Source organism: Aspergillus terreus, genomic scaffold (genome assembly GCF_000149615.1).
Source record: "Aspergillus terreus NIH2624 scaffold_16 genomic scaffold, whole genome shotgun sequence".
NCBI classification, from domain to species: Eukaryota; Fungi; Ascomycota; class Eurotiomycetes; order Eurotiales; family Aspergillaceae; genus Aspergillus; species Aspergillus terreus.
The window spans coordinates 186,858-207,933 of NT_165939.1; the positions used below are offsets into that span (position 1 = coordinate 186,858).

Here is a 21,076-nt window from a genome sequence, read left to right on the forward strand (position 1 = left end):
ACGGATGCGGATCCGGCAGCATCCGTTCCCTCGGTTATTACGAAGCGGTCAACGTGGAGAATCAATACGAGTAGAACGAACTAGTAGGTATATCAAGGGGGCAGTGCAGGCCCGAGCGTGATAAGACAGACGGATATGCATGACCGTCACAATACTAGATCATGTTACACCTGCTGAGTGTCTTGGTGAGATCTTGGCCATCTGGTTGGAGTATAGTCGCACATTCCATCTCCCTGGTGCTGCAATAATATCTGTCCTTGCTCACGATCTCTGTGTCGCAATGGCAATGCGATGCATGCCAGGCGATGATCAGGGGCACACTGCGGGGTCGCCAGCCTGCTAGTAGTACGCCATAAGCCGTAGTATGCCGTGGTAAGCCCTAAACAAACAAGCAATCGGCGTGTTGTGAATGCCGTGATTGGGCCGATATCGTGATCCCCCTGCAAGGTGTCTTCGGATGGTTGCACCAGGCAGATTGCCCTTTGTTCGGGCCAGCAGATCTCATAAATTGTCTTCAGTCTGTGAAATCCTGTGAGTCTTGCACTGCTCGTCTTCAATAGTCCTCTGCAGGATACACGATGAGGCGGCTTCTGCTGCTGACGGCGGCGGCATCGCTCGTCCAGGCCACCATCCACCCACTGGATGTCCTCTCCAATCCTCATCTGCGCCAAATCAAGAGATCGCATGCAATTCAGCCGCGAGATGTGACCTATCCAGCGCATTATCTGTCGGTGCCGATCGACCATTTTCACAACGAGTCTCGCTATGAGCCCCATACAGACAAACACTTCCCCCTGCGCTACTGGTTCGATGCGCAGTACTATCAGCCCGGGGGGCCCGTCTTCGTCATCGCAGCCGGGGAGACGAGCGGTGAGGATCGGTTTCCGTTCTTATCGCAGGGCATTGTCACGCAGCTGGCCGAGAAGTACCACGGCCTCGGGGTAATCCTGGAGCATCGCTACTACGGCGACAGCTATCCGTTCGACAACCTCACCACGTCGAACATCCGCTTTCTCTCCACTGAGCAGGCCGTCGCCGATTACGCCTACTTCGCTTCGAACGTGGTGTTTCCCGGGCTGGATCATGTCGATCTCAGCCCTGAGAACACCCCGTGGATCGCGTATGGCGGGTCGTACGCAGGCGCCTTTGTCTCGTTTCTGAGGAAGCTCTACCCCGATGTGTACTGGGGCGCAGTCTCTTCGTCGGGCGTTACTGAGGCCATCGTGGACTATTGGGAGTACTACGAGCCGATCCGCCAGTTCGGTCCGGCGGACTGCATCCACAACACGCAGACGTTTGTGGATATCATCGATAACGTCCTCATCGAACATGCTGAAAACAAAGCGCTCAAGGCGGAGCTGCTGTCGGCGATGGGCATCCCCTGCGATATGAAGAGCGAGCAGTTTGCGGGCATGCTTTCGTACGGCCTCGATGCCTGGCAGAGTCGCAGCTGGGACCCGGCCATTGGCAGCCCGCTCTTCCGCCAGTACTGCGATAACATCACCAGCCCGCATCTTTTGTACCCGGACACGGCGGCAGTGAGAGGTGCATTCAAAAAATTCGTTTCGATCGCAGGCTACGACGCCTCCGACGCAGATCTGGTGACGGGAATTCTGAACCACGTCGGGTTCCTCAATACCTCCGTGTTTGCCCCTAGCCAGAGTGACCTCTGCCCCAAGAACACCACGGCTCACACAGCCAAGCTCAGTGCCAGAGCGCCGCAACCCCTGGATAAAACGTCGGATGTGAGCTGGAACTACCAGGTCTGCACCGAATGGGGATATTTCCAGGACGGCGCATCGGTACCTGCCAACATCAAGCCCTTGATTTCCCGGTTGTTGACTCTGGAGAACATGTCGGCCTTCTGCAAGACCCTCTTCGGGATCTATACACCACCGGACATCGACAGAGTCAATCAATACGGTGGCTTTGGATTCTCCTATCCCCGGGTTGCGGCCATCGACGGTCTGGCGGATCCATGGCGCCCCGCTACGCCCCATGCAGACGTTGCTCCTCCCCGCAAGTCGACCATTGAGGAGCCTTATATCCTGATTGAGATGGCGCCGGAGGAGGTTTGGGATGGCGCTGCTGGGGCTGTGCATCACTGGGAGCAGAATGGGCTATCCAAGGAGGAGCTGGCGAGTGGCAAGAGACCTCCCAAGGCGATAGCCCATGTTCAAAAGGAGGTTGTCCACTTTATCGGCAAGTGGCTGCATCAGTGGCTGAAGCGGTCTGCTCCCGATCTGTGAGGTGGACATGTGCGTGTACATATCTCGCAGTTGAAGCTATAGATTTGCCATCTATGCATGGTGTTTTCTGGAGAAGTCTTGCAATTTCCTCCCGGGGGCTGGAAATATTCGTGGCCTTTTGTCTGGTCATCGTCGCATTGACTATATGTACATCTAAATCTTCCGTATTTACAACTTGGCCTGCTCTCTATGCGGAGGGATCAAGAAGCCCTCAAAGAACTTTCCAATCTGTTCAAACTTGTCCACGCCAAACACGGCAGAGACATCTGGACATCATCAGCGAGATTATAGCAGCAAGGAAGGTATTTGCTTACACTGGTCGGGTCGGACAATGATGATAACCCCCTGCTGCGGATCGATACCAAGGTATTCGTAGAGATGGCCATGCCCTTTGTTATAACTCTCGTCGTCAAACAGAATCTTGTGAAGATCGCGTGTCTTGTTCTTGCCTGAGAAGGGGTAGAACGACTTAGGAATCTGCTGCAGCTCTATATCGTGGCGTTTGCCATGGGCCACCAGAATCGGCTCAATCAGACTGTCGATATCATCGCCAGAGGGCGTAAACCGGCGCATTGGGCTCTCACTGGACTTGAAGTAGTTTCCAATCTAAACGTCTCATCAGCAAACGAGCTAACAACCCAGGAACTGCACCCATCCGATACTCACCGCTGCCAAGTTCCTCCGGTTCTGCGCCAGCTGGAGATCGCCCACAAAAGTCATCACTCGCCAGCGGCCATCCGACTTGAGAGAAGTCATGAGTTGCACCGGTTTAGAGTCGCAGTAGCGCACGACCTGCGAGCTTGGCAGTCTCATACCCACCACGGCATTCTTCGCGAGCTGTGCCGTCTCATCCAGTCCCGACGTAATGACGGACTGGTCGTATTTCGCCGTGAAGCCCGCGGTATATTTCCCAGACTGGACAAAGCCCTTCTGGAACTCCTCGGGGGAGATCTTGCCGGTCGAAGAGAAGAGCTTCGAGAAATAGCGGTCGAAGTTGATAAGGTCGATGGCCGTCTTTCGGCGTTCTAACACATACGTTTCCAGCAGAGATGGCGGCGACAGGCCCTTAAGGACGGAAGCCAGCTTCCAGCCAATATTGTATCCATCCTGCAGACTCACGTTCATTCCCTGGCCTGCTTTGGGGGAATGCGTATGGCACGCGTCGCCGGCCAGGAACACGCGGTAGTCTTTGTGGAAGTTGTCGGCATGACGCTGCCCAATCGAGTACGCAGACCACCAGACAGTCTCGGCGAACTCGATCTTGTACTGTCCGAGAATGCGTCGGGCTGTGTTCTGCAGATCCTCCAGTTTGACCTCACGGGGTTTCGTTCCTCTTGGAAGTTCGATATAGAATCGGACGAGGTTATAGGCGTCACCTTCCCGAGGAATGATCAGTAGATTTCCTGCCTTGGAGCGGATGGTCGATTTCTTCCGAATGTCCGGGAAATCCGTGCGAGGCACCATGTCCATCACGCCCCAGACGGCATCCGTACTGTCGCCCAGCATGTTGAAGTCCAGGGCACGCCGGACCATACTGTGCGCGCCGTCACAGGCCTACAACGTGTAAGACAGATCCCAACGAGAGAAGTGGATTCACGTACCAGCGCATACTTGGCTTCAAACTCCACAAGCTTCCCATCCTTCTTGGTAATCACCTTGACGGGGTACGCAGACGGGTCCTTGGCCAGCTGGCTATCGACCTCGAGATGCTTGACATCATAGCCGTAGTCGATTTCCTGATTGTTGAACCGGCGCATCGCCTCAATCAGCAGCCCATTGATGCGCGCCTGATTCAGGATCAGATGCGGCTGATGCGACAACCCAGGCTGAGTATCCGCTGTTCTTCCGGTGCGTTTAATGGCGCCAGCGCCCGGGGCGTCCTCTGCCCAAAAGGCGACCTCTAAGACATGGTACGCCTCGCGCAGGAGTTCCTCGCCGATCCCGAAGCTCTCAAAAATCTCCACCGTCCGACACTGCACGCCATCTGCCTGTCCGAGGACCAGGGGACCGTCGCGGCGCTCGAGGATCTTGCAGCTAATGCCATGGCGCGCAAGCCAGGTGGCGGCGCAGAGACCGGCGGATCCGCTGCCGCAGATGAGGACGTCGACTTTTTCAACCATTTCAGTTTTGGGATATGTATCTGAGAATGCGGAGAATGTGTTATAGGAACGGGTTAAGCTCCAGATGATCGCGTATAAGTATGGCTGTCTTGAGGTTCGGGATGGCACCCGTGTGCTTCGGAATGTATCCCGGGATGGAATGCCTCCCGGTTAGGCCGAGGTATAAACACAGCATTCATGGACGGCAGAGAAAGATGCCGATCGAGCAGAATTGCATTCAAATAAGCTAGACATACCCGCTGCCATCGTGTTCACGGCTTTGCGAGGTAATCTATCAACATGGTTACTATACTGATCTATATATCGGCTCCCACGACCAGACACTGCGCTTCAGAACAGTCTGAGACATGTAAAGATCAGCCTCAACACAGACGGATACATCGAAACCAGATCCTCATCGCTTGTCAACCGGACTCTGATGGTCTCGTCTCCAGATAGTATTCTAGCCCAAGATGTCGGCAAAAGGAATACCCATCTACAAATCCGAGGCCTACAACCCATATCCTTAGCAGAGAACAGCCCAGACTCCGTGCTGATTGTTGCAAGGTAGTCTGTTTTAGTTCATGCTTGATCAACATTACTCGCCATGGCATTACTTTGGAATATACGACCATGTACAAGCCTATTGAACAGAGCTGTTTCATCCATTCCATAGCAAGTCTCTTCTCTCGCGGATATCAGGACTGAACAGCACATTTTTATACGTCTCCTATTCCAATGGTCCTTTTATACTACCCTCACCCTTCTGTATTCAATCCAGATACGCCTGAGCCATGGGATGGAGTATTCCCTTTCACATGAATGTTCTCGGGTGGGATTATTCGCATGATGTTGGACCTGTGCACGGTGTCGAATTATACATAGGACGTTGATGTTACAGACAATAATATGTCCTGTCCAACCCAGATGAACAGTAATCTTGTGATTATTTGGAAGGATACAAGCCTTCTCCTAGTCAGCTCATGTGGATCGCACTGTTACCCGTTCTGGAAAGAATCCGGCTCGGTTCCACAGAACAGCTCGTATTCCCGACCTCATGTTCCATTCTCTTTCAGCCACCTCATCGTGAGACCCCTCGAGCGGGCACTGTATCCCCTGCCTCGTCATACATCGCGGGACTATCTGCTCAAGCTTTCTCTAGTGCTTGAGGGTCCGAGCAAACCCCACCAGGCAACAGCAATCCGATCTCATAACTACCCAGCCTCACCATTATCTCCACCCCAGATCGATTCTCCACAACAGCGTCAGTCTGCCAAGCTCACGCAGAATGAAGATAGTAATTGTTGGAGGCGGTATTGCCGGATGTGCCGCATACCTTGAGCTAAAGAAACACCTCCCTCCGCCAGCCCCGGGGGAAATGCACTCCATCACCATCTACGAGGCATACGGCACCAAGAAGGATACCAAACAGCACAATCCTGACGGCAGCCCGACCCCTTCGCACGCGTTGGTCATAGGCGGCGGCCTTGCGGTTGGCCCTAATGGACTCAACGTCGTCAAGCGCCTGGACGAAGACCTGCTTCGTGATATTGTCCGTGGGGGCTATACCCTTGCCACCTCGAACATCAAGAACAAAAATGGACGGTTGCTGATGCGCATGAGTAACGCAGAGGACTGTTCCACGCCAGAGGGTGGTTCCATGCATATGGTTGGGAGTAGTCGCCACTTGCTTTGGCACTGTTTCCGTCAGCGCATCCCTGACCGCGACATCATCACGAAACGCGTTGTCAAAGTAGCCGCAAGCCGCGATGGTCGAAACAAGATCTATCTCCATGGCGAGGACGATCCGATCGACGCAGACCTCGTCATCGGAGCAGACGGAGTGAAGGGGATAGTCAAACGGGCATTGTTCCCAGACGCCCAGGAAGATCTGTATCCGCCTCATTACGAGTATGTTCTCCCTTCTACCTGGAGATCAAGTAAATAACCAGTACCATCAGAGGACTTGTGGGCGTAGGCGGGTTCATACCCACCTCGCAGGTCAAAGACTTTGTCGAGCCGGGATCGGGAAACTTCATTCTCGGCGGCAACGGGTTCTTCGGTTACTTCTTTGCCAACAGCGCTCAATCAGCCCCGAACCGCGACTCGCCCTACCATGTCTCTGAACCAGGCGATACCCTGGCCTGGTGGTCGACCTATTCTGTGGATGAATGTCCCAACCCAAAGACCCTGGACAAAGCGGATGTCGCGCGACAGTTGCGCGAGCGTCATTCACACTGGCAAGACCCAGTGATTCAACGTGTCTTGAACTCGCTAGAAGTTGAGAACCTCTATCCAACATGGACCTCACCACAACTTCCCACCTGGGAGCGTGAGGGGGTCGTGCTCGTGGGAGATGCCGCGCATGCGCTCCCCCCATCGTCTGGCCAGGGAACATCACAGGCGCTCGAGGATGTAGAGTCCTTGACGCTGTTACTCTGTCACTACCTTCGCGAGCAGAAGCCCGCGAATGACCCGTTGACGCTGAAACATGTGATTTCGACTGCAGCCAAACAGTACATGCATCTTCGTCGCCCGCGGATTGAAGCAATCCTGGACGAAGCACGGCGAAGACAGGACCAGAAACGGAACATGGGCTGGCTGGAAGAGATGTTCATGTACTGTTTTATGTGGATCCTTGGTAAGTGGTTACTTCTCCATCGTTGGTAAAGAGACTGACAGTTGTAGGGTGCTTCCCAAGCGTTGTCTCAAAGCCTGCGAAACAGGTTTTTAATTATAATATCGCAGACGAAGTTGCCAAACTACTTGCGTCTGATAAGTGATTGTCCGTTTATTCACGTTGTATAAATATTGATAGGAATCTCCACTCTAATGTAAATATTGCGAGAGGAATGGTAAAATATATTGCAATTGAACAACTTTTACCTACAGGGCAGGGGCTCTCCATGGGATATGCATCATATTCTTGATCTGCGTTGCTCAACTCTGTCCGTAAGTCTATTCACGAATGCATGCCCTCGATATTAATGCACAGTGAGTTCTATTGTAAAACACTTATAACATGCACGACAAACACCATCACTGTATAGCAGACCATGAAACGCCAGAACACGAAAGCACCACACTATAGTCACTCCAGGCTTTGCAAGTAACTACTCGCCTCGTCCCGACGATACCAGGCAGTATGTGGGATGGGGCAAGGGTACCGTCTCAACAACAAGTCGTGAGCTTATCGACCAAGCTTTGCTCCGCCAGTGACCTCTCCTTCTCAAGACGCTGTCTGCGCCGCTTCCGAGCGTTGGCACAGTAGGGGCACTCTTTTTGCCGTTGGGGCACGTACGCTTCATCACATTTGGGACACCAAGTTATATGCCCGAGACGCTGGCAGTTGATGCTTGGAGCACGGCGGCATATCGCACTGAAGATTGTCAATGGCTGTGGTATCGAAGGGACGTTCGCTCTTACCAGTGGTGAGTCATGGCGTATTTGAGATGGTTGGGTAATCAGTTATATATGGTGAGGTGATTGTTTGGTGGTTTGGCAGGGTATGCTGGAGATGCTGGAGATGCCATCGTTCTTTTGGGCAACTTGAAGCATTTTATAACTTGCCGCCTGTATGTAGCTATCGGGGATGGAGATTCATAGATCAAGGATAGCACCGTGATCTGGAGGTCAAGGGCAAAGATATCGATTGCTCCCCGAGCGAGTATACAAAATTCTCAGTGCATTGTGATCTGGATGCTTCTAGAGTCGAGCTGCTTAAAGGGATAAAGACCCCCTAACAATGGCATAGTGTGGATACTCTTCGTATACACCCAGCTTAAAGTGTCACAGTTGATAATAGATGGAGAACAAGCAAAGGCATTCCATATTTGGAAGCGCAACAACGAGGATCAACAGCCTGAACAAAGATGTCAATAACTTGAATCGCTGTATGTGTATCTCAGCTGTCGAGGCCGTTTGTGCCTCTAGAAGATCAATGCCATTGTTTCCTTCAAGGCACTCACTCTCCAGTCGACACGGCTTGATTATTTACTCTCCACTGTCTCTCAGGGCTGGCGATGTCTTGGTCATAACAAAGGAAGTCTTGAATAATCGATATTCGCATCTACAAGTTCCATTGTTTGAAGTTTTACACGGGCCGAGAGTCAGTCGAGCTTCATCTACCAAGCAGGAAGCTCTCTTTCGAGATATTGCACGAATCCCTAGTCTATAACTTCTTTCAGGGCACAAGGCAGCATCATGTATACAGCTCAGGCTTCGGCTAAAAATAAACCAGTCTTGCGTACAATACGAACCCACTACCAATCATCAAAGATACTCACCAGAATGTCTCAGTCACAGCCTGCACCAAGACTTTACGACACAGTATGTCCCAGAAGGTCCGTCAGGCAGGCCTTCTAACTCGTGATCCGAGGCAAGCACTGACATGTCACACGCGAGGCCATTTGCTAGACCATGGCCAAGGCAACCTCGTCAGGGAATCCCCATCTAGCTCGCAATACGAGTCTCTCTTGGCAAAGTCAACGTCGAAGAAGAGAAACAGGTGCAATAATATAACTCAGATGCTGATCCTTCAAGCCCTTGGCATGGTCTCAGCCTACCCATCTGACTCGGTTGTAGTCATGGAGGGCCGATACTGCCATGGCATAGCGATGTCGAGGCTATAAAGACGGATAGCACTGCCAATGGTTCGATCATCACAAGTCCATCACACCAACCTGAACCCCAGTCATCACAACACCTCAAAATGAAAGTCTCAGTCATCTCCCTCCTCGCGTTCAGTTCTGCTGCTACGGCGGCCAGCCTGACCAAGGTCCAGCGCCAGGACTCCCTGCTCTGGCCGTACGCAACCTACCGCTACTGGGTGGACAGCGGCCAGTGGAAAGAAGACCCGCAGGACCAGCTCCTGGTCGTGAAGAACGGTGTTATGGCTGACGAAACAACTACAATCGTGACCTTTGACATTCCCGCTGACGTCGCGGGCCGCACCTGCAAGTTGCTCTTCGACCTCTGGGATCGTGATGTGTCGACTGGGACGCAGCAGGCGGACGTGTTCACTGCGACCAAGCCCACCGGCGCAGAACGGGCTGCGGTGTCGGTCGAGACGGTCTCGAAGCAGACCGCCGAGTTCATCGTGCAATCTAGAGATGAGCATATCGGTCGCATCCATGTCACTGCGCCGGGCACGGCGAACTGGATTCAGAGTTACCAGGGATATCCTGAGTTTGAATGTCCCGCGGGACAGATGGTCGGGTTTGAGTTTGTCGGCGCAGGGGATAATGTGTCGCTTCGCTGGGATATTGGTGTGACTGGACCTCGAGTGCAAGTTGTCTGAGTGAGGCATCTATAATGCTGGCAGGATGGGGACTGGGAGAATGTTCACGTTATGCTGGTAGGATGACTTGATGCAGGCACTTCTATTCACTCCTTACTTTATACCACTCACACATTCACTCCTTCACCTAGTCATGGTGTAGTCTGGTCTTCGGAAGAAACAACCAAGTTACCCCGGTAGCCCCCAGTAAACCCACCAAGATCGGCTGCAGCACCTTGACTCCAGCGCGGGCGGCGATGATACCCGTCACAGCAGGGAAGATCGAGCCTCCCACCTGGCCAAGGACGAAGACGAAGGCTGCTGTGATTAGGAAATGGACATGCCTGCTAGATAATCCTGGGGACTCACCCAATGCAGAAGAGCAAATGTCAGGCGCAAACAACTTGGACGCAACGGAAATGCCCTGGACTGATCAGCCTCGACTGAGATAATAAGCAAGAGGATACTCACCGTCGCAAAGAAAGGCCCGGAAAAGAAGCCGAATAGACTGACCGCTACTGCTGCGGTGATGATATTGGGGACACTGACTCGCTCGTTAGCACGTCGTCTACGCCATCACAGCAATAACGTACAGCCCGAACACCAGCTCCAGCCCCAGGCACAGCAGCACATAGATGAAAATCATCCTACGCTCGCCCAGACGATACGTCGGTTCAGCTAAGATCAACCGACCGAGAAACCCTCCTCCGTAGAAGCCCGCGGGCACGTAGCCCATGTTTTCCAGATTGCCATTCCGGACATCGACCAGATACTCGACAATCCATCCTGGATGGTTAGCGCGATCGAAAATCGAGATACAAAAGACGCGACGTACCTCCAGCGGTGATGCTCGCTCCGAGGAAGAAGAAAAAGTACAAGCTGACCATCCATACACTCAGGGAGGACACAGTTGTCTTCATTTCCTGAAGAGCACCATGCTTCCTTGATTCGACAGTAACAGTGGCTTCATCAGTATTTGGACGCTTCAAGCCGATCAAATCGCGGAATGCGACCAGTGCGAGAAGGGCGTTCAGCACACCCAGTCCTAGAGGCGCCGTGTAGAACAGATTCCATCGAGACTCGGCATCGCCCGAAGCGACGGCCGTCGCGACAAAGGGCCCGACCAGACAGCCGGCCATGTACATGGCATGGATGAAGCCCAGCCAGCGATGGGCGGCCTTGACGGATGCGACAAACGTGTTAGCGTATGTGTCTTGGTAGGCCTGACCGAGACTGGCGAAGAAGAAGGCCACAGCAAAAAGAGGGAACGGGGGCAGCCATGCCCGTAATGCGTGCGAGAGGACCTGCAAGACGGCGCCCAGGACGAGGAATACCCCCAGTTGGAAGTACTGTGACAGGTAGTTGTTCGATAGGGCAGCGATGAGCCAGCCGCCGAAAGTCGTGCCATACCTAGGCTTGCATCAATATATAGCTGGGTAGCTATGTCTAATATACTCACACGACCGCTACCATGTTGGTGTTGATGTGGTAGGACTGTCGGATATAGGGAATGAGGGATCCCAGACTGCCATCGTTGATGCCCGCTACAAAAAAGGCAAAACCGGCGCTGATGAGCTTCAGCAACACCCGCGGAGGGCGCTCGATCTCGGGAGTCTCTACTTGAATGGATTCCATCTGTTGTGCAAGGAACGTTGCTGTCCGTTGAAGATATCCGGAAGTGATATATGGAGTAGACCTCGGTCTGTGTACGAAAACGGCAAAACGGCCAGCAGCTCCGTGTTTCCCCCACTAAACGAGACTACTCTACATCCCTATGCTCTGAACGGACTAGACCAGCCCGTTTTCTCATACTGGCCAGTAATACTCTCCATCGTGCAGCGCCATCAACAAGTCTGGATCCACGTTGACAAACCCCGCCTCGCCCAAGCAAGGAAACTCGTTGCGGATCAGCTCGGCCACCATTCCCCCGAAGACCTGGCTCCCCTGCACGTTCAGATGGGTCTGGTCATCTGCCTTCAAGTTGTAGGTGTACGCATTCTGCGGTCCGATGCTATTGAGGTAGTCCGTGCTCGCCCGGTTGAGGTCGATATACGCCACACCCGCCGTGTCCGCGGCGTCGATGGTGGCGGCCCGTTGGTCCGCCAGGTTCTGGATGATGGTGGGCGTGCCCGAGGAATTGTCGTAGTTGCGGCGGGACAGCGGGGTGACAAGGATGGGTGTGCCTCCGGCATTCAGCACGTCGGCCGCAAATCGCTCCAGGTTACTTGTGTATGCCTCGATTGAGATCCCCGCGGCGGGTTTTTGGTCGTTGTGGCCAAACTGGATTGTCACGTAGGGCCTGTAGTCGGCTCTACGGGCCACCAGCTCGCTGAGCACATTTTCCCAGTCGCCTCCATCGCGGAAGCTGACGGTCGTGGCGCCGTTGTGGCCGAAGTTCAGCCCTCCGGCGCCGTGGAACAGCGTCGTGTTGATGAACCCATCGCCCCAGCCTCCGCCGCCGGTGGATTGGATGGCCGTGGTGCTGTCCCCGGCGAGGAGGAAGAAGGGTGGCTTTGCGGCTTTCCGTGAAGGAAGAGCATGCGCAGCCAGGACGAAGAAGATGTACCAGGAAAGGTGCATCTTGGATGAGTCGATACAGATGCGTAGGTACTATTCTGTTGATCAGTCGGTTCGCCAATTTGACACACTACGGGAGATCTTATAGAAAAATTCCAGCAGGGAAGGACAAGATATATTGAATATGAATTAGGTATTTAAATCCCTCGGAGTAACTAATATATAGAAGTATATTACCACCAGTAAGATCATTATTAGTATTCAAAAGCCCGAAGCTAAAGCACCATAACCGGGGTGGAGTGAGCGTCTGTCACCCAGATATTCCAAGGGCTTTTGACTATTTCACTCCAAAGAGAAAAGCCCCGGTCTAGTTCACCCCGAAGCCTATGCTGCAGGTCAAGGAGGCGACCCTGCAAGACTCAACCGGTCGTATAAACCGCAGATAAATATTTAGTAGATGGTTAAGACTGGGTGTGGCACACCGGATACTGCCGGATGGGGCTACAGTAGGTTATGATAATTAATCAAGCATTTGGCGTGACGAGCACGTCGGTATAAAGATCCCTGAATGTCATACCGCAGAAATAGCTGTGGGAGCTTATTGCAGAACTTCTGACCCTATTAGGAGCCTCTCGGGCATTGGATAGTAGATTAATCTGGTCCTGGCCCCTCGTTGGCATACGGACCGCGAACGAACCCAAAGTAGATCTGCGAGTCACCCAGCATTCCGTCGCGATACTGCCCTTTCATTGTACATTCCCTCTCAGTATAGAAGTAATCCTTCCGGTGCAGATGCATCTTAACGGATTTCAATGAGGGAAATGCTCGACCGTCCCGCACCACAGCTTCAGCCAAGTCTTCAAATTGCGGGATATACTGCTCTTCGTCCCAGATCCTATCCGAATCATCCATTCCATGGTAATCGGGAAGATTCAAGCCCGTGAAATACTCCAATTGTGAGGGCAATACGTCCCTGAGTCTCAGCCCGTCATTCTCGTTGGGCTTACCCAGTAGGACCTCCAGCTGCATTACGAGACCTTTTAATCTCATAAACTTCTTCATGGATCCAAAATGTCCCCTGATGTCACTGAACTCCTGCTCCTGCCGCCAGTCCTTCTCGTCATTATTGCAGAGGCAGATGGAGAGGTGTGTCAGGGTGTTCGCGGTGTACGCCTCAAGGATCCGCTTTAGTTTCGGCGCATCATGTTGAACGGGGAAGAAGGCAGTTCCGCTCATGTCTTCAAACTTGAGAGTCTTGAGCTGATCAGTGTGGCGGATTATGCTCTCTAGAATGTCCTCTGGCGGAACATAGTTATGGCAGGATGGGCCATCAGGGCCGGGTGCTAGCACGGCAAAGTCTAGCTCCTCCAGGCGGGGAAGACGAAGAAACAAAGCCATGTTGGCGAATGTGTCGGTGTGGGTTTTCAATGTGAGGGATTTGAGATTGGAGAGCTGAAAGAGGAGCAGCCATTTTCTGGTTTTCCGGGTTGATCGCGCGAGCCAGGAGAGGTCGTTTTTCTGAAGTGCGAGCGAGTGTGCAGGATCAGAAGTGAATTGTCTTTTGAGGCGGTCTGCTGCTCCAGCTAGGAGCTCTGCTTCTTCTCTCCTGCATGCTCGCTGAGCTCTGGTATCTAAATCTTCACTCGCATCTGAACCAGAATCAGAATCTGCATCCGTCTCCTCTTCCTCCGGCTCTTCCTCAGATTCCGACCCTTCGTCTTCTTCTAGGTAGATTTCCTCCACCCGAGCTGCAAGTTGAGGTCGCGGTATTATCGTACAGCAAAGAATACGCACTCCATTGTCTGACGGTGGCTGGATCTTTCTATACAAGACCGGGTCGAGAATTCCTCGGATTGACTTGGAAATCAACCGAAGCTTGAATGCCTCCTGAGGACATGCAGGATCATACAGGTCATCAAGCAAGTAATTGAAGATGTGGGCGTGGATTTCCAGGGGAAACTGGATGGTCATGTTTGAGAATAGGGGAGCGTCAAGGTCTAAAGCTCGCGGACGTGGGCTCGCGGTGCTTCATATACTTGACGGTGGGGACGGTGGCTCCTTACCACGCGACAAATACGAGATGTTGAATAACACAGCCGCGGTTTGTAGCCAATTATCAATCAGCTCTGAGGAGTCAATTTAAAATGACCAGAATCGTCTCCGCGCCTATCCTGACTATGTCGATGTCTTTTTGCATACCATCGGTGTCGTCTCCTACTTCAAAATCAGCAACAATCACATCAATAAAGAAGACTTTCTAGAGCAATACCTAGATGCACGCTTTAGACAACATCTTCCGCGGTTTTTGCAGGGCAGCGCTTAAGCCATTCGATCCAGAGCGTGTTCTCTTAAACCGTCCCTTCGGACTACGTACGAAAGCCTCGATTTCATGTTTCGTAGCTCAGCGGAATACTCGCTAGTTAGATCAACAGATCTGAAGTTTACCGAGCAGTCATAATGCGAAACGGCCACTTTCTAGCTGTCTTATTCTAGAACTGTTCAGCTAACCTACTGAAGTTGATACTCCCAATTGGTGTCTAATCTAAAGCCCTCAATAGCCCACTTCTGGGTACTCACACTTGAAGCTGGCGACGTAAGTTCCCAGGGGATACTCGTGTTTCCCTTCCAACAATTCTTTTGCTTGACCCTTGCAGTCTGCTTGCCTGAGGAGAGCCAGTTCGCCAACTTCAGCACCAAAGGCTCACTGATTATGTGGGAACATACTGGTAAAAGTAACGTGGAATGCCATACCACTGTGTGCCATTGAGAAATTGCGTTGTTGGAGGCGGGCGTAGGGAGAAATACGGTTCCGGGTTGGGAGTGCAGTCATACATCGTAACTTACTCAGTCCATGTTTCCTTCTCTGATGTAAAGGTCACCTAAATCTGTTAATCTTTTCTTTCCTTGTTCGGGAAACCGATCATGATGAGCAAGGGGTTTAGTACCTTTTATGCGAGAGAATAGCCTGCTTCTTACATTAGAGCCCAGCGAGCAAGGGGGCCAGGCCATTCTTTAAGCCACAGCCGCAAAGGAGATGCGCTCAGATGTATTGGAGGGAACATACCAAGGGAGTTATTCCTGTTTATCCTAAAACTTCAGCTTATGTGTCAGTTAGGACATGTTTTTATTGCCTTTGTGGGGTTTCATAGCCCTCTGTGCCATGGCCCCTAAAGGAGTAGTGTATAGCTGTGCTGCTGTGCAAACGCGTCGGCCCTTCTGTCAGGACAAGTACACCATTAAGGGCGGAGAATGTCGCATACTTCCTCTCAAGGGGGCTTACATGATTGGGCATACAGAGATTCCAATATCAAAGAGAACAATGACTATGCTGCCCTTGCAGCGATGTTATGCCGGAAAAATACTGCCGATGAGGATAATGTTGAAAAATCCCACAGGCTCAACAATCTAAGCAGCGTGCCGTACAAACAAGGAATAGCCGAGGAACAGAAAGAACTGCGAAGAACTGGCCAAGCTGTCACGTTGCTCCAAACTCACTCCTTACTCAGCTATTTGGCCCCGGAGTATAATTGTCCGCAAATTCTGCCTTCTCATCATACTCGGTCCGATTAAGCCGGCGTAGGTACCCATTTGTCAGGAGTGAGGAGATGCTGTCGAATGTGACAAATTGTGTTCCCATCCCAGGCTGTTCGAACCATGGCGCAACCGGGCCAAGAGTGACTTCAAGCTCCTTCGTCACCTCGTATACATGATAATTGTAAGGGAATGCGCCGTCAAAATTGTCCAGGTTACTCGGAGGTAACGAGCGTTCAATATATGGCGCACCCAATGGGCCGAGAAAATTGCCCCCCTCGCCACCGAAACGGTCAAGTTTGCGGCCAACAGGAAGGGTCACATTTCCTAGAATGGGCTCCCCATCGTCAGACAGTACGAATCCATTGGCAGGTGGGTAATGATATGATCCGTTTGAGGGGTATGTCCACTTTGCGAGGTATTCGTATGGGCAAAGGTTGCCAAATCGTGCATATGTTGCCAATTCTGTCGACAGCGGAAAGTCCTTCGGGAGCTTGACTGGTCCCAGGCGTGGATCTCCACAGACATAAGATGCGTTCACGAAAATGATATTTGCGCAGGGGTTTGGGAAGCATCGCCGAGGATATACGGGCTCCTAATGTTTTGTAAGACTGCTTTCAAGCCGTTTCCAGGCTGAATAGTGATGGACATGTCGGACGTACCTTTTCGTGGCCATCTTCAGGCTTCACTCTTGCCAGAACAGGGAGGGCTGTTGTCAGCAGTACAAGAGGGAAGAGGAAGTTGAAATGAAACATTGATAAAAGAGACGACTGTGAAGGGATTGGACCGGGTCAGTAAAAGGTAATGATAAGTCGTTTGGGCAGGGAACCATAGGCCATTCTGCAGGGCCTTGACGTTCATTTATATGCTTCCTTTTCACGAGCAGAAATATGCCCCTCTGCGAGACTACCAGGTCTCGACCGGTTCACTCTAACATTCCATCTTACTCGTGTAGTAGCACAAACATTCTGTACGGCATCCAAGGATCGCCATAGCAAATTGAGCATAAAATTCTTTGAGGCGGCGTGCAGACGAGAATATTGGCGAAATCGAGCCACGGTATGGAAGATATGTTGCTATCAAAAGTCGCACGTACATAAGTTGAGCGAAAGCAACGCATTTATCATCACAAGCCGCGTTGCAAAATGCAAACATATTGACAGGTCCGGAGAGCTTTCTCTAAAGGGGTGGGCCTCGAGAAATGTATAATGACATACATCACCGAGGCTGTGCTTGAGGTGGATTTATTCAATCTTGCTCCGATACATCTGCACCCCTATAATTGCGGGTCGAACATATCGGTAGACGCAGTGATGGTGACTACCAAAGCCGTCCTGAATTCCGATGCGATACGGAGGATGGCACTGGAGTAGCTGGCCAAGGCAGGTATGCTTGTATAACGGAGGGGGCAATCCCCTGTCGTTGGAGAAGACCAGAAGAGACGGAAACTGTAAGGGATGCAACGAACAGTATGATTCTTGGGGTAGCTTGGAAAATAACGGAGCGCCCCGGGCGCGGTTCGATTGGGGTTTGATCGGATGATACTGGACAGAGCTAAGCCGCTTATGAAGTGAATACATCTTCATGCACTGCCGGGTTTATATAGGAAACGGTAGCCGCATCCTCTCGCCCATCTTAAGGGTCCCTCTCAGCTTTAGATATCTAATCATTGCGTACTAGTCCTGCCTGATTCAAGCTAGCGAAGCTCTTACCAGTCAATTCAGGAACAACACGACTAACTGTCAATTTCGCTTATCCATACAACAGAGTACCATACACCGCATAAATTATCGCTATGTTCTTTGTCCCTGGGTGTCCTTGTTGACGCGAAGTTCGGCCGCAACCAGACGTTGTGCCGCACTGGGGAGTTCATCTGCCCATTGTCTCTCGAGGGGCGAGAGGCACGCTTGGAACTTGCTATTGTCGACAGATTGAGCGGGGTCGATGTGCTTGGGTGTATTCGGCTGTGGAGGAACTTGGCCTTTTGATGCCGGTGTGCTCAGCGAATCTTGCAACGATAGACGGCCAAAGTAGATGGCGATTGTATCGGATCCTTGTCGGTTGGTTGGATATGCGCCATGAAAAACAGACGTGTCTATCATAGAGTCGTCCATATCGTAAGTTGGTGTTCGGCGAAGTAATAATGCGGGGAGGATTGATGAGGCGTTGGCGGGATTCACCTTCAACGCTTTGATCCGTGAGTCCTTCAATACAAGAGCCTAGGTGTCATGGAAGCTATAGAAATTCAGCAATGTACCTCTTGACATCACGAAGCGAATTGGATGGAGTAAATAGCTCACTCGCCCATGCAGGTCCCACTGGTAGCTGTCATAGACAATAAAGATATTCAGCTGTGGGACCGAACCGGTCAATTTGGGGTCTGGCCGGTTTGTTGGACGGTGCACTGTCGGATCCGAAGGTGCTATACGCTCTGACGATCCGCTACTTTGTGCTAAGCCGATGTCAGATTCTGGTATTCTGTTGGGCTGCAAGACCCGACCCTATTGCCGTTCCTTTCCTAATATCGGCCCCCAGCTGTCAGAAAAAAAAAAAAAAAAAAAAAGTCGAAGTAGAAGGTTGAATATTCGTTTTTCCCGTTTTACCAGGCAGGGTCTCCCTGCCCTGTGGTACTAGGAAGAGCCCGCATTAGTACATAGCTGCGTTTCCCGAGATTCAACCATGGTTGCTGTAACGGTTAGTGCCTTTATATTCCCACATACCGGAAGGTATCATGCCACTACCCGAAAGTTAATCGCTCGTCGTGGCTGAAGGCGCAGACGATTACGGGGAGCATTGTTGCATGATACTCTATGTTTGCAGATTGCATACATTACACGGAGTACTCCGATAGGCTTTCGAGAACTGATCCTTTTGGCACGTCAGTAGAGGTCCTATATACGGACAGAAGCGTGGAAGACATAAGCACCCTGTCATTTGCCTTGATTCCAAACGGCAGGACGAGTAAGTTTAGTTCCAGTGTCCCACCTCTTCAAGGGGCTTTCTTCATTGGATGGAAGTTTCAGCCGGTTCAGCCTGTAGCTTTTCATTGGCATGAAACCCACCCAGTCTTCCTTCCTGTCGTTCCCGGCATTTCAGCAGTGCACATGTTGGCACCAGGCGGTAGCAGCACTGAACCTACTAGACTGTCGAGGCCACCCAGAACTATCTGGAGGCGTTAGGGCAGAGCGGCTCTCCGGATGTAACGTGACAAGGCAAAATCGATAGGTGTTCCGAATGCGGAGAATATTTCCCCAGGTATGCGGCTAGAACGTATCGTACTTTTGATTGTTAGGCCATTCTAGACCAATCTGCCTTCAACCTTCAATTTTAGGATATAACCAGGGAGGGCCCCTCTTATAATTGTATTGCATCAGACGTGGTCGTGTGTGAGTGTGGGTGTTTGGTATCGAGAGTTATCCCATGATGCCTAGATCATAGCGGCGTGTAGCGGCTATTTCTTATGGCCAAAAGCCAGTGCTGAATATGCAGTTGAATGTTCCACGGCACGAGGCAATTATCATCCCTGGCTACATACCTGTCTATCAGTCTATGCATGCGTCTGCATCGTAGCGAAATCTGTCAGCTATATACGTATGGTACTGGCGCCCATAGTCCATTGCAGCATCTCCAAAAATAGACAAATCCTACCATATATGTCGTCTTCCCCCAGAGGAACAACGTCTTAGGCAGTCATTCTTTATCCTCTTGATGATCTACAGCGCGTCTCATTTGAAAAATTGAACTTCCTAAAGCTATGGGGCGAAACATCCATGACGATCTAACACTAGAGCATAATCCCTCAAACAACGTTGATTATCTCGCATACCATTGGGGATATGAGGAAGCTCGAGCAACAAAACGGTATCTCACTCGACACAAAATTGAGCTGCAAGATTTTCTGCGGCTCGAAAATGCATTATGGAGAGCTTGGTTCAGCTCAAGGCAGAACGCTCGACGCTTACCAGCCTGGTGCATTGGATGGTATTTGCTATTCCATTTATTTACCTAATTGCATGCGGCCACAGCTCACTCAATTGACGTAGGGACAGAGACGCGGACAACAACTGGTTGTATGGACCATTGAAGCCTGACAAACAATATCCCCTGTTAGGTAGACACATACGCCGCACAAAGGTACCATCACAACCCTCGGGTCTCTGCTGGGTGTTTTACTAACGGATTGGTCTCAGCATCTGCCTACAGGGTGTCTGAGACAGGCAAGTCTCTACATTTCTCCAATCCCTCCGCCCTGGGGCGTAGATACCGGGAATAACTGGAGGAAACAGCGTCCCCGTGTTCGATTCAACGAGGAAGTCCAGCAATGTCAATATCTGGCGTGGGAAAAGAGGTATGCGAACATCGTCACATCTTGTGCCTAGTCATAAAATGACCAGAGCATCTGCAGCACAACAATCTTGCCGACTACTTCGGTTCCGTTGAAATTCCAACGGCGGGAATCCTATCCCCTAACTCTCCACGAAGCCGATCACGATATATGTTTTGATCCAGACCAATTTTATGAAGTTTCTTTTGATTTTGAGTAAGGGGAACCAATTTCTACCCTGTGCGACGTCTTCTAATCAAAATCATAGTGGAACACTTATTTGGTAGTCGGTCCCCTAGATGTCGACTCTACTTTTGGTTCCCTCGGATAGTGCGCCGGATATGGACGACATCCCTCTGATATGAACTCGAGCCTCTGCCGAATGGGTCAATGGTTGCCAGTGATAGACGGCTTCTAACCAGCTAAGTGTACGTCGGAAATCCGGGGAGTCGCGGGCGCCTTCCGATCAATGTCTATATATCGTGTTAAAGCGGAATGATCATTGTTCACCAAATGACACAGTCAGAAAACCCACCAAGCTGACAGACAAAATGTATTATCGCTTGTATGTCTGGTTTTCCTGACAGTTAGATGCCATTAGCGTGATTCTCCTACCGCGTATACTGTATGAAAATAGTCCGGGATCTTTTTCATTGTCTGTCAATGACCGCCAGCCTCGCCAACGGATACACCATATAGATGCGTTCTTTCGTCGCCTACTTGTCATCATGGCCAACCCACCTGTCTTTCGAATGAGACGTTCCTCGGGCTGTTCTTCCTGTACTTCCGGATCTCCTATGGCAACGGTACAACGTCCCGCTGCCATGGGCTGCAACGTGTAGATGCCGGGCCATCGTCGAGGACAAAGAAATCCAGGTCCACCGAATGACTCGCAATCATATCATGACCCTTACGATAGCAACTAACCCGACTAATGCATACAACCGAACATGTCAAGGATGCCCCGGACATCGATGCGACGGGTAGTACACCCCCCTCGCGCTACCCTTCTATACGGTCGTACAGATACGACGGCAGCGTGGCCGCTGACTGGATAAGACGCAGCCTCGTCAAAGAA

At 51.5% G+C, this 21,076-nt stretch overlaps 7 protein-coding genes across 7 annotated transcripts; 3 read left to right on the plus strand and 4 right to left on the minus strand.

Moving 5' to 3' along the window:
- Positions 1-578: 578 nt before the first annotated feature.
- Positions 579-2,249, plus strand: ATEG_10012 (uncharacterized protein; the record flags this gene model as incomplete). The annotated part of the gene is made up of 1 exon (XM_001209314.1): positions 579-2,249. One exon carries the CDS (start codon positions 579-581, stop codon positions 2,247-2,249), a length of 1,671 nt encoding a protein of 556 aa, XP_001209314.1.
- A 630-nt stretch (positions 2,250-2,879) lies between these two features.
- On the minus strand, positions 2,880-4,615 carry ATEG_10013 (uncharacterized protein; the record flags this gene model as incomplete). Its single annotated transcript, XM_001209315.1, has 3 exons — positions 2,880-3,803; positions 3,851-4,512; positions 4,606-4,615. The coding sequence occupies 3 exons, from the start codon at positions 4,613-4,615 to the stop codon at positions 2,880-2,882; spliced, it is 1,596 nt and encodes a 531-aa protein (XP_001209315.1).
- Positions 4,616-5,636: 1,021 nt separating this feature from the next.
- ATEG_10014 (FAD-dependent oxidoreductase) lies at positions 5,637-7,131 on the plus strand (the record flags this gene model as incomplete). Its single annotated transcript, XM_001209316.1, has 3 exons — positions 5,637-6,288; positions 6,357-6,989; positions 7,037-7,131. The coding sequence occupies 3 exons, from the start codon at positions 5,637-5,639 to the stop codon at positions 7,129-7,131; spliced, it is 1,380 nt and encodes a 459-aa protein (XP_001209316.1).
- Positions 7,132-9,059: 1,928 nt separating this feature from the next.
- Positions 9,060-9,647, plus strand: ATEG_10015 (uncharacterized protein; the record flags this gene model as incomplete). Its single annotated transcript, XM_001209317.1, has 1 exon — positions 9,060-9,647. The coding sequence occupies one exon, from the start codon at positions 9,060-9,062 to the stop codon at positions 9,645-9,647; it is 588 nt and encodes a 195-aa protein (XP_001209317.1).
- A 773-nt stretch (positions 9,648-10,420) lies between these two features.
- On the minus strand, positions 10,421-12,206 carry ATEG_10016 (uncharacterized protein; the record flags this gene model as incomplete). Its single annotated transcript, XM_001209318.1, has 3 exons — positions 10,421-11,036; positions 11,086-11,375; positions 11,439-12,206. The coding sequence occupies 3 exons, from the start codon at positions 12,204-12,206 to the stop codon at positions 10,421-10,423; spliced, it is 1,674 nt and encodes a 557-aa protein (XP_001209318.1).
- A 588-nt stretch (positions 12,207-12,794) lies between these two features.
- Positions 12,795-14,114, minus strand: ATEG_10017 (uncharacterized protein; the record flags this gene model as incomplete). The annotated part of the gene is made up of 1 exon (XM_001209319.1): positions 12,795-14,114. The coding sequence occupies one exon, from the start codon at positions 14,112-14,114 to the stop codon at positions 12,795-12,797; it is 1,320 nt and encodes a 439-aa protein (XP_001209319.1).
- Positions 14,115-15,645: 1,531 nt separating this feature from the next.
- ATEG_10018 (TNT domain-containing protein) lies at positions 15,646-16,829 on the minus strand (the record flags this gene model as incomplete). Its single annotated transcript, XM_001209320.1, has 3 exons — positions 15,646-16,269; positions 16,337-16,383; positions 16,622-16,829. 3 exons carry the CDS (start codon positions 16,827-16,829, stop codon positions 15,646-15,648), a joined length of 879 nt encoding a protein of 292 aa, XP_001209320.1.
- Positions 16,830-21,076: the final 4,247 nt, after the last annotated feature.